We start from the raw sequence: 13,663 nt of genomic DNA, 5'->3' as shown, positions 1-13,663 counted from the left end.
TAGAGAAATTAGATTTATTTAATTAACAAAGAGTGCACTACTTCTGACTTAATAAGGAGTATTTAAGAATGAGTCCTAGCATTTTATACTCTTTTCTAAGTGGAAACTTTTTGTAAAAAGACAAAATCTCCAAATTAAATAGCATACCTGTCCTAAATCCACAGCAGGGTTGAGACTCTGTCCACAATCATAGATAATATCTGTTTGCAAAAATCTAGTTTCTCCAGTCAGAAGATCTATTTCCACCTGAGAAATAGTTTCCATTATTTAGGGAAGCATTACTATCATTATAAGATATCTTGGTTCAGTAACATGGATTTTATGACAGGATCACATAGGTGCTTAACTTTCAAGGGAAGTGGACTCTTAATGAACATGATACAACGCCATTTTTATTTGAGACATGCATCATTGAAAACACAATCACATACCTCACTCACTGCAGCACCATAATTTAGGTAATTCTTGGAATAAGTTGTTGGTACAAAAAATGAAGATGCTGATAAGTTCACAGATTGAATGTATGCTTGATGAAGAAGTGTCTCCCACTTGATTGATCCCATTTCCTTCTGCAACTTTTCCTTTAGAGGCTTTAACCTCTCAACCAAGATATTGCAGCTAAGTCTAACTGCTTCGCAGCTTGATTCCGATGTAGTGCTACCAGCAGTCAGCCCCCCTTGAATCAAGCTCACAGTATCTGATTGTACCACTCGAATCTTGTCCAATAGGCCTTCGGTTCCTTCACATTGAATCTCACCAAGTCCAAATGCAGCCATCTGTTTCACCTTTGTCCAAAGACCTTGACCCAATTCAATTCCTCCTACTTCAACAACAACCGATCCATCCGAGAAAATACTTACTTTTCCAGGAGTTGGTCTTAGGCCCATTTCAAACACAACCGGTAGACGAGATATTCCCCTCTTCTTCCAAGTGTTGACTCTGTTGAACTCTTTTACCATCTCGACTCGCTGGTCATAGTTTACAGAAACAGATAACTTGTTCCATAAGGAAGGCAATGTATACTCGTAAGGTTCTCCGAAAGACTCTAGATAGAATAACTCGAGACTCGTGTGTGTGTGAAGATTTATGCTTCTCACAGAATCTACATCAATTGAAAGTGTAGCTGCAACATTTTCTAATATAGCTTCTGCAATGAATGATCCCTGCAACTCCCCAGGGGCTCTCATTGCACATCTATTAGGATGATTTGTTCTGCATAACTTTATATCGAAAGATAGAGCACCCCAATCATACTTTTTAAGCCCAGAAACGAGTCTGGCCGGCATTATTGCACTTACATCCAAGTACAACCCTGCGTTCATCAAAACCTCAATATCTAATGCTGTAATCTTCCCATTATTCTTAAACCCAACACTGTAAGTAATCTTCATGGGATGCCTGCCACCTGCCATGATCATATCTGTCTTACGATTTAGATAGATCCTGACGGGGCGACGCAATTTGTGTGCTGCAAGTGCACATGAAGTAGCAGCCTGCAAGATGTGAATGTAACAATTTGAACTATGTTTATATCGTTTTATATTATTCAATTCATATCTTAATATATTTAAACACTTAACACAGAAAACACATGACTTATATTGGAATCAAAGCAAAAGCAGTGACTTCTTCAATTTGTAGTTGTTGCATTAGTAACTCTTCAAACCACAGAAAATTAGATAATAATATTAAAACATGATGTAGAATTATAACAATTAAGCATTGTGTAAAAGAACAGTGCACAGACAAATACTTACACAAATGGATTTCATGGACTTCCCACCAAAACCTCCCCCAACCCTTCTAGTAATAACACGAACATTATTCTCAGGAACACCCAAGCATGCGGCTATGGTAGCATGTGCATACTGAGGGCACTGAATTGAACTGTAAACTGCAATGCAGTTGTCTTCATCTGGTATAGCAAGTGCAGTATGTGTCTCCATATAGAAATAGTATTGAGATGGAAGATTCATCTGTATTTTGACATTAATTTTTCAAAAGAAAACTTAAACATCACTCTTCAGAAACCAAGGTGGATAACCAAATAACAAAGGTAAAGATTAAAACACGTTACATATACCTTGGCAGAAAGAATCTTGTGATCTGCTTCAGCCATTCCTTTTGATATGTCTCCAACATGTTTTGGGCGGAGAAATGGAGGAACTTCATGAAGGCTAGATCTTTTAACAGCATCTTCCACAGTTAATATCGGTGGCTCAAGATTATCAACATCATAATCAACAATAGCAGAGTTTGCAGCCGTATCAGCGAGTTTCTGAGTATCTGCAACCTAAAAAGGAAGCTATAGTTGGTGAGTAAAGGGCAAGTACTTACAAACCATCAATAAAGGGTATATGAACTCACCACAAAGGCAAGACGATCGCCAATATATCTAGCTATCTCTTCTGCAAATAAAGGTTCAGAAGAAAATAAGGATCTTGCTCCAAGGTTTTGACCACCATCCGGGATGTCTTTACTTGAAATGATGTCCACCACTTCCTTATGTCTCTGTAATTCAGGTCTGAGTTCTATACTTGTTATCCGTGCTAAAGGCTTTGTGCTATAGATATATGCTCCATGAAGGCAATTTGGTGGTGATGGTATGTCATCTACAAAGACAGCCTCACCTACGTATGATTTATATGTTAATGTTCACTTGTTACTAAGCATGTATTAAATTATATGAAAAGTCATTATTGATAGGCATCAAACAAACCTGAAGCTTGTATTGCGGCTCCAGATTTCGTGATCGGCTCTCCAACTGGATGATACTTATTGCTGTCTTCAATTACTTGTTTTCCAGATGAAAGTAACATTGGAGTTTTATCATATTGAGCCTGGTTTTGATTCCCATTTAATTGGATTGATCCATTGACAGGCAAACTAGTACAGCCATTTATCAATTTGGAAGGACCATCTATCAAGAAGTTGAAGAACTTTAAAAGAAAACCAGCTGCCAAACTTGAACGATAAGCTGCATCTAAGGTACCACCTTCAGGTACAATAATGGATGCCAGCAAGTTGACAGCTTCATGTAGAATATGAACACTTAGCACTTTTCCTACTAAAAAGTCCTCAACTTTTTTTGCTCTGATTGCATGCTTAGTCCCATAAGCACCAAAAGATAGCCTGCAAGCATCAATTGTTGTTTTGCCAGTGTCTTTAGACATGGACACCTTAGCCAGGAATGCAGCATTTAAGTATGGAAGGGCATTTCCGAGGGGTCGAGGCGAAGCTCGGTAAGTTTCAAAGAGGAATTTACTTCCTTGATTATCAGATTTAACTTTAGTAAGTTCAAAACTTGGAATTTTGATGCTTAAAAGTACACTCTCCAAACTTAGTGATGGTCTTTCAAAAAACTCCTCCAATGCAAGCCACTCAAATTTTGCACCAGTCATTATTTGAACCATTGAATCCACAGCAAGAAGAATTGTGGCTATGTCTGAAGGAAAATTATTCTTTTGAGCCATCACTAAATTGCCTCCTACACTGGCTGTGTTCCGAATAAATCTGGAGGCGACTTTACTCATATGGTCAGCAAGCTTTCCAAGAATCATTGCAGAATCCTCTGTAAGAAAATCGCTTCTGCTCTCTTCTTTTAGCACTTCAATAGCTTTAGATATTGGCACCGCTGCTCCAATTTCAATTCCAGTTTGATCCTTTCCTATCTTTGAGAGCTCAGAGATGCCTCTTAGATCAATATACTTGTCATAGCCATCACTTTCCTTGTAGTATCCCATACCGGTATTGCTAACAACAAGCTTGATCCGAGTGCCGTTGGCTCGGTTTAATTTCAACAAGCTCTGAAGCTCCTTCAGACTAGTAGGACTGTGCCAGCAGCTACCTTCATCTGAAGACAAGATCACATCATTCTTGATTTCCTTCAAAAACAGAGGAAATCTAACATTGTTATGGTTCTTGCCATATTGAGGTAAACTACTAAGCATTAAGTCCTTGTTCTCTCCTTTTCTCCAGAAAGAGTTGAAGCCTAAATCTTCTATATCAACATTGGCTGCAAAGCTTTTGCAGGCATCTGCAATTGGCCGGTAACCGGTACAGCGGCAGAGGTTACCTGCAATAGCCTCTTCTGCCTCTGCTGCTGTCAGTTTGGAGAATCCGGAAGGCGGATCCGGACGATTGGTCTTTTCAGCATTGACAAGAGTTCCAAAGAGTGAAACGCACATTCCCGGAGTACAAAAGCCGCATTGTGTGGCATGAAATCCTGCAATTCTTTCCTGAATTGGGTGGAATCCATTTTTGCTATTTCCAATGCCTTCACTTGTTGTAATTGAACATCCATGAATGCTGCAAAGTAGTGTGAGACATGAACTTGCTGTAAAATCCTCAACTCTGTCAAGAACAGGATCATATTTGGATATTAGAACCACACAAGCTCCACAACCACCTGGAAACCAACCATATCCATGTATGTAAGTAACAAGTTGAAAAGAAGCCTTTTGTGGATTACTAATAATGAAAATGTTAGAAATAAAAGGTAAGCCTGGTGCACAAATATTCTGCGTTAAAGCAGGATCAGAATCAGGGAAGGATAGCACTTAAAGGGCCTACTATAGACAGTTTAAGCTAATAATTGCATTACCACGAGTTGAATAAGTGACCTTAAGGGGGTGATTCAAGTATTACTTGTTACTCATATTTCATTCCATGAGAATTAAATATACTCAAAGAAAAGGTGAGAATTGAAATGATGGTTTGGAATCAAACTTGTTTGAGAATACCTTTTCAAACTTTGAACCAAATATGGAAATATGATATTTTCATCTTAAAATTCTTAAGAATTATTTATAATTCTCCCAACTACACACAGTGACGGATCCAGAAATCTTATAAAGAGGGGTCGAAATAAAAAATTTAGTTTTAAGTTTTGAAAATTTAGGGGCATGGCCATGCGCCTAAATCCGCCTCTGACCACACACACCCTAACATCACACGGAGACTAATGCTCCAGGTCCAGGCTCCCCTTTGTTAAAAATATAAAGGCAAATAAGATTTTTCTTTTTCTTAAATCTAAATCATAGTTACATGAAATCAACGACTAGGTGATATACCGTGTACCAATTCATAATTTATCTGCTTATGAAAAGCCATAAATATACTTTCTACGTAAAATAATTTACATGTAGTGTACTGGATACCCGTTCCAGTAACATATTGCATCTAGATATAAACTACCTTCTTTTTCATATGAACCAGAAAATTACACAAATATACAATTGAGGAATAACTGGAATCAGTACATACAGACTCCAGATTTATCCCAAATTCAAGACACTCAGAAATCCCAACTACAACAAGCCCATTAAGACCTCGCAAAAAAGAAGTCAAAATCCAAGTAGAGGAAGAAGATTATCCAAACTATGAACTTAAACTGAAGAGAATTTTGAAGTTGCAACACTGAGAACTAAACATTTCAAAAGTCAGATTATCAAACAGCTACTAGCTAGGCTATGAAAATTCTGAAATGCTTTTATCACTTTACAAACACAAAAAAATGATCATCACCTTCACCACAACTGAGCTTGACACTCTTGAAGGTTGTCTGGGAACGCAAGAACTCCAGCAAAGTGGTAGATGGATCAACTTTGGAGAGCTCAAACCTCTCGCCATTAACAGCAAAAACCAAACTTTTTGTTGATATCTCAGTCTCATAGTTCACTTCCATAATTTCCCAAAGTTCCTCAACTCTTTTGTTTTTTTGTTTCTCCACTCTTAAAAGTTCAAACAAGATAAAAAGAAAACGTGCATGTTATCTCCACACGCCACATTATATATAACTTTGTCAACTGTTTGTGACGTGTTATTTATATGTTAGGTTCTTCTGCTCCTACTTGCTCTCAATTCTTTAAAGAACAATATCTTCACCTAACTTTTGATTCAAGGATAGAAAATAAGTGGCAGTGTAGTGTTGTACTAAGAGACCCCACAAGTTTAAAATCCAAGAAAAATAAGATCAGAATGAATGCATAGCGGTGGAAGGTTTTGCAATCACTTACACATGGCCATAGTCTTCAAATATTACTTTTGAGATAAGTGTTAAGGGAATATTTTTACTCTTAATTTGATAATATTAATTCTTTTATAAATTTATGCAATACAAAAAAATCATATGTATAATGATATTATAAAAAAATTAGAGTGAAATTATCATTTCGCAAGTGTTAATTTCATGTTCATATATATGATATTTTAAGTTTTAAACATAATTAATTTGATATTGGTATCGAGTAATAATGACGATAATAATGAGCACTTGACTTTATGAATAGAAGTTAGAAAGGATATTTATTATATTTTTTTTAATAAAACTCTACATCTAAATAAAATATTTAATTAAGTTCAACCAAGTTGTTATAACTGTCTTTTTAAATTACGGGTCTTTTCTTTCTTCGTTTCCTTCTCCTCCACTTATTCTTTCTTTTCTTCTTTTTACTAATATTTTAGTTGTTATTTTTTTCCTTCTTTTTTTCCTTTTTTTTTAGTTATCTCATCACCACTATGATCACTACCTTCTCCTCCTCCTCTTTTCTTCTCTTTTTTATTTGATTTCTTTTTTTCATTTTGTTCTCCTCCTCCTTCGCTATCATCATCATCATCGTTATTATCATTATATCGTCATTGTCATATTTTTTATCGTTATCGTCGTTATTATTATCGTTATCTTTGAATTTTTGTAATATTAATGATGTTATTTGATCTAAAATTAATTTGATTGTGTTTTTTGTTGATGATTTAGTCTTGTTTGTGTGCTTGTTTTCGAACTAAGTTTGCGTGTCGCAATCATTAAGTAATTTCAGTATAAAAACTAAGAAATTTATATGCATTTTTATTATGATAAAGTTTTGCATAATTCAAAACTCAGCACAACAATGAGGAGTCCAACATTTTCTTCTTCAAGGTGAAGGAGAATATTATCTTCAACCCGACTAAAAAGCACACAATGTATCCGATTATTCTTGTACATTAATTTGCGGGCAAATGACCAAAATAAATCAATTGGGAATCAAATTTACCGGATTACAACTTTTCGAGATTGCATACGCAAATGCATTTTTTACATAACTGTAGAAATTGCGACAGGGGTCCCACGGATTCCAAATGCACGTAAACTGTTACACCCCTCTAGCAGTTTACGTTGAGATTCGTTATTATGGCCAGAAACTGTGACAGGAGTCCAGCGATTTCTTCAATGCTGGGCAAATGTGTATAAACCGTGATAGGGGTGTAGCAGTTTATGCATGCACAAAAAAGGCCTATAAATATCAACCAGGAGGAAGTGGTGTGATGGTAGAGGATCATTTTCACAAATTCACAAATGGATTGTGAGGAGAGTTTTATGGTTCTAGTACATTGTTCTGGAAAAATTAAAAAAAGTAATAGGTACGGTGTTAAGTTCACTGATAAAAAACCGGTGAGTATTTTTATCCGGTCAACAAATAATTTATCAAAGTTAAAGACGAGTATATTACGAAAGGCAGGGTCGTGTGGGGCCAAGTGGGTGAAGTAGGTGTTCTACAAGATTCCGATTGCGGTTGTGTCAACTGGTGTGCAGTATAAAATATTTATGATAGGGTCGAACGAAGACATACATGTTTTGTTTCATTGTCGGCGCAGTTTTCTGGAAGTGAGAATACACGAGTTGTATGCTAAGTTGGAAGATGGTATCGACAGTTCCGGGGCATCAGCGCCGAATCCTCAGTCGACAACGGTGGGGGCTGCTTCTACCTTGATGCCTGTCGTTGCACCTGGTTGTCTGTTAGCTAAATCTCCATCTGTTCTAGCTAGGATAGCTAGGTCATCCGGTTTGATTCCCGGTCTTTTAGGTGACGGTGAACCAAATCTGGTTGAAAATGCAATGCGAGATGATGATTCGGATGATGAGCCAGCTCACATCTTGGGAGACAGTGACGAGGATACTCCAATGAACCCACCAACACATCAGGGGTCATCCAGTTTTGGGTCACAACAATACCCTCTACATTTCTCAACGCTGAACTTGGAAGCTGTTGGCCAGCAACCGGACATAGATCCCACCTTCGGAAGTCAAGGATTACACGAGAAAAATCCTTCTGGGGAACCACCGTATATGAACCCCATTTTCACTCTTGTCATCAAATAATTGAGTGAATAGCAGCATCATAATGTACGCACGTTCATATATGCGTACGGTATCCTCAGTCGCATCGGCCGGCAACACACCAAATCTCTCATGGAACCAAGTGAAGTAGACTGTAAACTGCTTTACCTTATTCGGTGACGGAAGCTCGCCAAATAATTCATAAAACCACTCCCAAGCGGATCTGCCATCATCCATCAGCTTCTCAAAATCTGTAAGGCACCAGCAGATACAGCTTTACCATCCACAGGCAACCCTAACTGGTATTCAACATCGTGTAGCGTAATAGTGCACTCCTCGAATGGCATATAAAAGGTGTGCGTCTCAGGATGCCACCTCTCAATGAATGCGCTGACTAGGGGCTCATCCAACCAGAACCACCTCGTGTTGAGCCTGGCCAGGTGGTACAAACCAACCCTCTCCAAATAGAGTATGATCCTGTCATGCAAAGGCATGTTCTGTTGTCTCCGGACACTATAAATACACCTACTTGGCTGTAACATGTGAGAAAAATAACCAAACCAAATAAAATTCCATCCCTAACAAGTTTAAACCATAAATTATAAATAGAAACAAATATTACAAATGTCCTATCTATCCGATCTTAACTAAAATTTCAGATATAGTTCAGTTACCATTATTTTTCAAATCTTAAATTTAAATAATAATAAAATTTAAATTTAAATATTTAAAAGCTAAAATTTTAAATCTTAGTTTTCAAATACGATACTTAAACAATAACCCTACAAACCTTACAATTTGAACCTTATATCTCAAATACAAGAGGAACTATTCTACTTAAACATTTGATCCTACCTTTAAATTTTATGTCTTAACTTCTAACTACTGCACCCGAATACTACATTTTATGCTATATGAAATTCAATAACTAAAAAAAAAACAAATTTACCTCTTCGTTGATACTGCCAGCAACGTGTGCAACGCCGTTGAATCAGTAAAGGCTGTATTCGTTCGCCATGGTCCACACCCAACTAAATCCAAATTCCCAAATCCTTTAAACCTTAAGAACTTTGTCTTTCTCACCAAAATTTTCTCTCTCCCTCTCTCTAAAACGTTACTTTCTCTCTCTCTCAAAATTTTAAAATAGTGCAAAGTGAATAATCCGCGACTCCCTCTAACGTATTTATACTAAAGCATAAACCGCTACACCTCTATCGCGGTTTATGCACATTTGCCCAGCATTGAAGAAACTGCTAGACTCCTGTCGTGATTTCTGACCAATACGAATCTCAACGTAAACCGCTAGAGGGGTGTAGCGGTTTACGTTCATTTAGAATCCGTGGGACCCCTGTCGCAGTTTCTATAGTTATGTAAAAAATGCATTTGTGTATGTAATCTCGAAAAATTGTAATCCGGTTTTGATTCCTAATCTCGAAAATGCATTTATGTAATCTTGCAACTGTTTCTTCTTCTTCTTTATCATCATTATCTTTTTTTTTCTTATTTATTTTTTCCTTTTTATTTTACATTCTTAAGTTTTTTTTCTTGTGTTTCTCTCTTTACAAGAATAAAAACAATGAACCTACATTCATTTAACTAAAAGAAAGAAATAAAAAAAAAAAGAAAAAAATTAAACATTAAAAAAGACATTTTTGTGCTTTTGTAGCAACATTTCAGTATAAAATACTAAGAAATTTATATGTATTTGTTAAGAAATTTCGGTGTATTTTTATTCAAATAAGTTCTACATAATTCAAAACTCTTTTTCTTCTTCTTCTTTTACCTTCTTCTCTAATATACAGTATTAAAAAAGATATTTTTGTGCTTCTGTAACAAAGTTTCGGCGTAAAAACTATGAAATTTATGTGTATTTGTTAATAAATTTCGATGTATTGTTATTCTAATAAATTTTGCATAATTCAAAACTCTTCCTCATCTTCTACTACTTCTTCTTTTTTTTTTCATCATCATCTTCTTTTTTTTCTTATTCTTTTCTTTTTTATTTTCCTTCTCAAATTTTTTTTTATTATACTCTCTTAACAAGAATAAAAATAAAAAAATCAAACAAAAAAAAAAGCATAGTACTGCAAAATTACTAGAAAGAGAATGAACCTACATTCATTCAACTAAAAGAAAAAAAAGAAATAAAGGAAAAAAAAATAAAAATACAGCATTAAAGAAGATATTTTTGTACTTTTATAGGAAAGTTTCGGTATAAAAACTAAGAAATTGATGTGTATTTGTTAAGAAATTTTGGTGTATTTTTATTCTGATAAATTTTGCATAATTTAAAACTCTTCCTCTTCCTCCTCCTCATATTTTGCTGCTTCTTTTTCATCTTTTTTATTATTTTATTTTTTTCATAATTCTTTTTGTTTCACTCTCTTAAGAGAAATAAAATAAAATAAAATTAATGCTGCAAAATTACTAAGAAAAAAAAGGAAAAAAACGCAATAATAACAGCAGCAATAAAAAAACAACAATTAAAAAAAATTAAACACGCAAAGAAGATGGAAGGCGATGAAAAAGGAGGAATGCGAAGAAGAAGAAGGAAGAACGCAAAAAAAAAAGAAGGAAAGCGAAAATGAAAAAAGATATGTTTGTGTTAGTAAAGCGCGTATATATACAGATGAAAGTGATTTTTATTGGATTTAGGCCAACTTAATTAAATTTTGTTGTCAACTTAAATGTTTAACAAGATTGCATTTTTTTTAATGACGTATATGTAAGCGGGTAACTATTAATATAAAGAATACTATATATTTAAATCTTTTTGTTAACTAAGTCATAACAATCAAATTAGTATAACATAATAAAAATTAATTATGACTAATATTATTAATCCAAATCTTATTATGTAACTTGATTAAATTTAATTTATAAAAAAAAATTGGACATATAACGTTACTCTAATATAAATATCTATTTTTAATGAATTAATGCAAATATTATCACACATTCTCGTTATATTTTTCATTTCTTAAATATATAAGTCATTATTATTATTACCCTGTCATTTTTCAAGCAATGTGTCCTTATCATCGGATCTTATGTATCTTTCCCTTCTTCATATTTTATTAATAAAATGTAAAATAGTCAAAAGAAAATTATCCGGTGTATTACCAAACACATTTTTAATTATGGAATTATTTTTAATTATATAATTTAACTTACTAATTTATATCAAACTTAAGAATTCAACTGATGATAACATAATTAAATTCAATTTAGTTCCTATAATTGAAATTCAATTCAATTCTCATACATCATCATAATATTATTTTTTTAATTAAAAAATATATTCCAACACCCTGATGAAGTAGTGGAATATTGCTTTAAAACTCATCTCATACATTCATGAGTTATAATAAGACCTAAAAATGATGCCCACATACATTATGAAAGAATATCTTAGTGTTTGGAGAAGAATAACAACAAAACCTTCACAAATAAATTAAAGAACCTTTATCATCAATATCTTTGCCCAAATAATTATAAATCTTTATACTATTACACACGTTTTCTGCAAGTGCATCATAAAGAACGAACCAAATATATATTGCCTACCCTAGCATTCAAGTAAAGTATACTTTTAACAAGTCCAAAATAAATAAATAAATAAATAAAAGCAAAGTATAATTTAGAACAAGCTAAGAAAATGTTATTTAATTATCTTTTTTCTTAGTTTTGCATAGAAGAAAACCTCCTGAAGACTTGAACTAAATCAAACTTTGCAAGAAAAGGAAGAACTGAAACCGAAGAAAACAAAGCCACCAGTGTGTATAAAAGTACGTAACAGAACCACAGATAATTTCATTCACAAATTAAAGTTCCTAGTCCTATAAAGAATAAATAGAGAGAAGAAACCAAATTACTAATTAGGGCGAAAATAATATAATGGCTATGAATCAAGGAAATGCACAGCTAGAATACCAAGATATTGAACCACCCTATGATTGGGATCATAAAAAAGAAAGTGACACGCTCATTGTTTCTCTTCCAGGTTCAACTTCTTTTAATTTCTTTTACATTATTAATTATGCCATTAATTATTCTTATTATCATAATAATATTAAAATTTTAATTTTGATACACAAAACAAATGTTATGAAATCTAATTTGGTTTTATACATATACAGGATTCAAGAGGGAGCAATTGAGGGTGCAAGTAACCTCAACTCGTTTAATAAGGTTGAGTGGTGAAAGAAGGATTGGTGATAGCAACAAAATCCGCAAGTTTTACAAAGAGATACCAATTCCTTCAGATACCGACACAAGTTCCATCTCTGCCAAATTTGAAAATGGAATCCTTTATGTTAAGCTTCCCAAACGCATCACTTCCATTGATGAACCACCAACACCAACACCAACACCAGTACCAGCACCAGCACTAGCACCGACGACACCTCCTGCAGTGAGGCCTCAACAACAACCACAACCACAATCAAAACCCGAGCCACCAATTTCTCATTATGAAGATCAACAAAAACAGAGAGTAGTAGACAAAGCATCTGCATCTGCATCAGCATCTGCACCTGCACCAGTTCCAGCACCAACACTAGCACCGGCACCAATACCACAATTGGAAGAGAATAAGAATAATGATGATAATATTGCAAGAAAAGGTGGTAAGGATGACAAGAGAGGTGTTATTGATGAAGGTACAAGTTCTAGTGTTAAGGAAATGCATGGAAGAATGGAAAAGAGTGAAGATGAAGGCGAAAGAAGCAAATTAGGGTTAGGGTTAGAGAAAAGGTTAAGTACGGTTTCAAGGCAAGGAGAGGAGTATAGGAATGCTGTTTATGGATTGGTTGAAGAATTGAAGAAGCAAAAGAAAATAGCAAATTTGGTTGTGGTGATGTTTTTGGTGGTGTTGCTTGTGCTCTACGTTAACAATGCTATCAAGTCATCTTTTGGTGGAGCAGGACCAAAAATCCAAGAGTTATAATAAGTTATTTTATTTCATTGTATATGTTTATAGTGTGTTCATATATATTCTATATATGGCTTAAGATTTGTATGTTTGTGTGTGCAAATGCATGTATTATGCCGCTTATATGTATAAGAGAATAAAAGGGATTTATGTTAGTAATTAATAATTGTTGTTGATACTAAATTATAGTTAGATTTAATTTGGTAAATTTTAGCTTTTTTTTTTAAAAATAATTTAATAAATTTGTCTTTTAAAAAAAATTAAAAATACACGATTTTTTTATTTATCAAATATAAAATAAAATAATTTATTTTTTAAAATTACAAGCACCATTCTAAAATATTTTACCAAACCAGGCCCTATACATCTTTTTTTTTTCTAAAGTCTTCCTAAATTCACCAGATTGAAAATTAATCTGTTGTGATCTAAGTTCTATTTAAAATGTTTTGAAATTTTTTTAAGATATAGTGGTGATAAAAAATAGGTCTATAAAAAAAAGGAAAGAAAATGCAGTATTATAACACTTACCTTGGATGTGTATCTTTAATATATACTTGTAAGTATTATTCTTTTATTTGTTTTATTTTTAATTATTTTTAAATTTATTAATAATTAACTTTTTCTAGTTAATG

General features: G+C 33.9%; 2 protein-coding genes across 2 annotated transcripts in view; one reads left to right on the top strand and one right to left on the bottom strand.

Moving 5' to 3' along the window:
- LOC107608731 (indole-3-acetaldehyde oxidase) overlaps positions 1-5,850 on the bottom strand; it is a 6,888-nt gene extending 1,038 nt beyond the window's left edge. Inside the window, exons 1-7 of the mRNA XM_016310444.2 lie at positions 5,527-5,850; positions 2,720-4,408; positions 2,368-2,630; positions 2,084-2,293; positions 1,758-1,976; positions 432-1,493; positions 148-246 (exon numbers count right to left, since the gene is read on the bottom strand). Coding sequence (XP_016165930.1) covers positions 148-246; positions 432-1,493; positions 1,758-1,976; positions 2,084-2,293; positions 2,368-2,630; positions 2,720-4,408; positions 5,527-5,686 — 3,702 coding nt within the window. The 5' untranslated portion in view covers positions 5,687-5,850. The remainder of the gene's footprint in view (positions 1-147; positions 247-431; positions 1,494-1,757; positions 1,977-2,083; positions 2,294-2,367; positions 2,631-2,719; positions 4,409-5,526) is intronic.
- On the top strand, positions 11,883-13,205 carry LOC107608024 (inactive protein RESTRICTED TEV MOVEMENT 2). The gene is made up of 2 exons (XM_016309915.2): positions 11,883-12,101; positions 12,238-13,205. Exons 1-2 carry the CDS (start codon positions 11,996-11,998, stop codon positions 13,044-13,046), a joined length of 915 nt encoding a protein of 304 aa, XP_016165401.1. The 5' UTR covers positions 11,883-11,995; the 3' UTR covers positions 13,047-13,205.

Source organism: Arachis ipaensis, chromosome B07 (assembly GCF_000816755.2).
Source record: "Arachis ipaensis cultivar K30076 chromosome B07, Araip1.1, whole genome shotgun sequence".
Classification (NCBI taxonomy): domain Eukaryota; kingdom Viridiplantae; phylum Streptophyta; class Magnoliopsida; order Fabales; family Fabaceae; genus Arachis; species Arachis ipaensis.
Note: the sequence above shows the minus strand (reverse complement) of the source record. Positions and strands in the feature narration are given on the sequence as shown.

Bases quoted from the DNA above. Each gene is read 5' to 3' on its own strand.
- LOC107608024 (XM_016309915.2), top strand. From the start codon at position 11,996: ATGGCTATGAATCAAGGAAATGCACAGCTAGAATACCAAGATATTGAA. The intron at 12,102-12,237 runs GTTCAACTTCTT...ATACATATACAG, and splicing joins GCTCATTGTTTCTCTTCCAG to GATTCAAGAGGGAGCAATTG.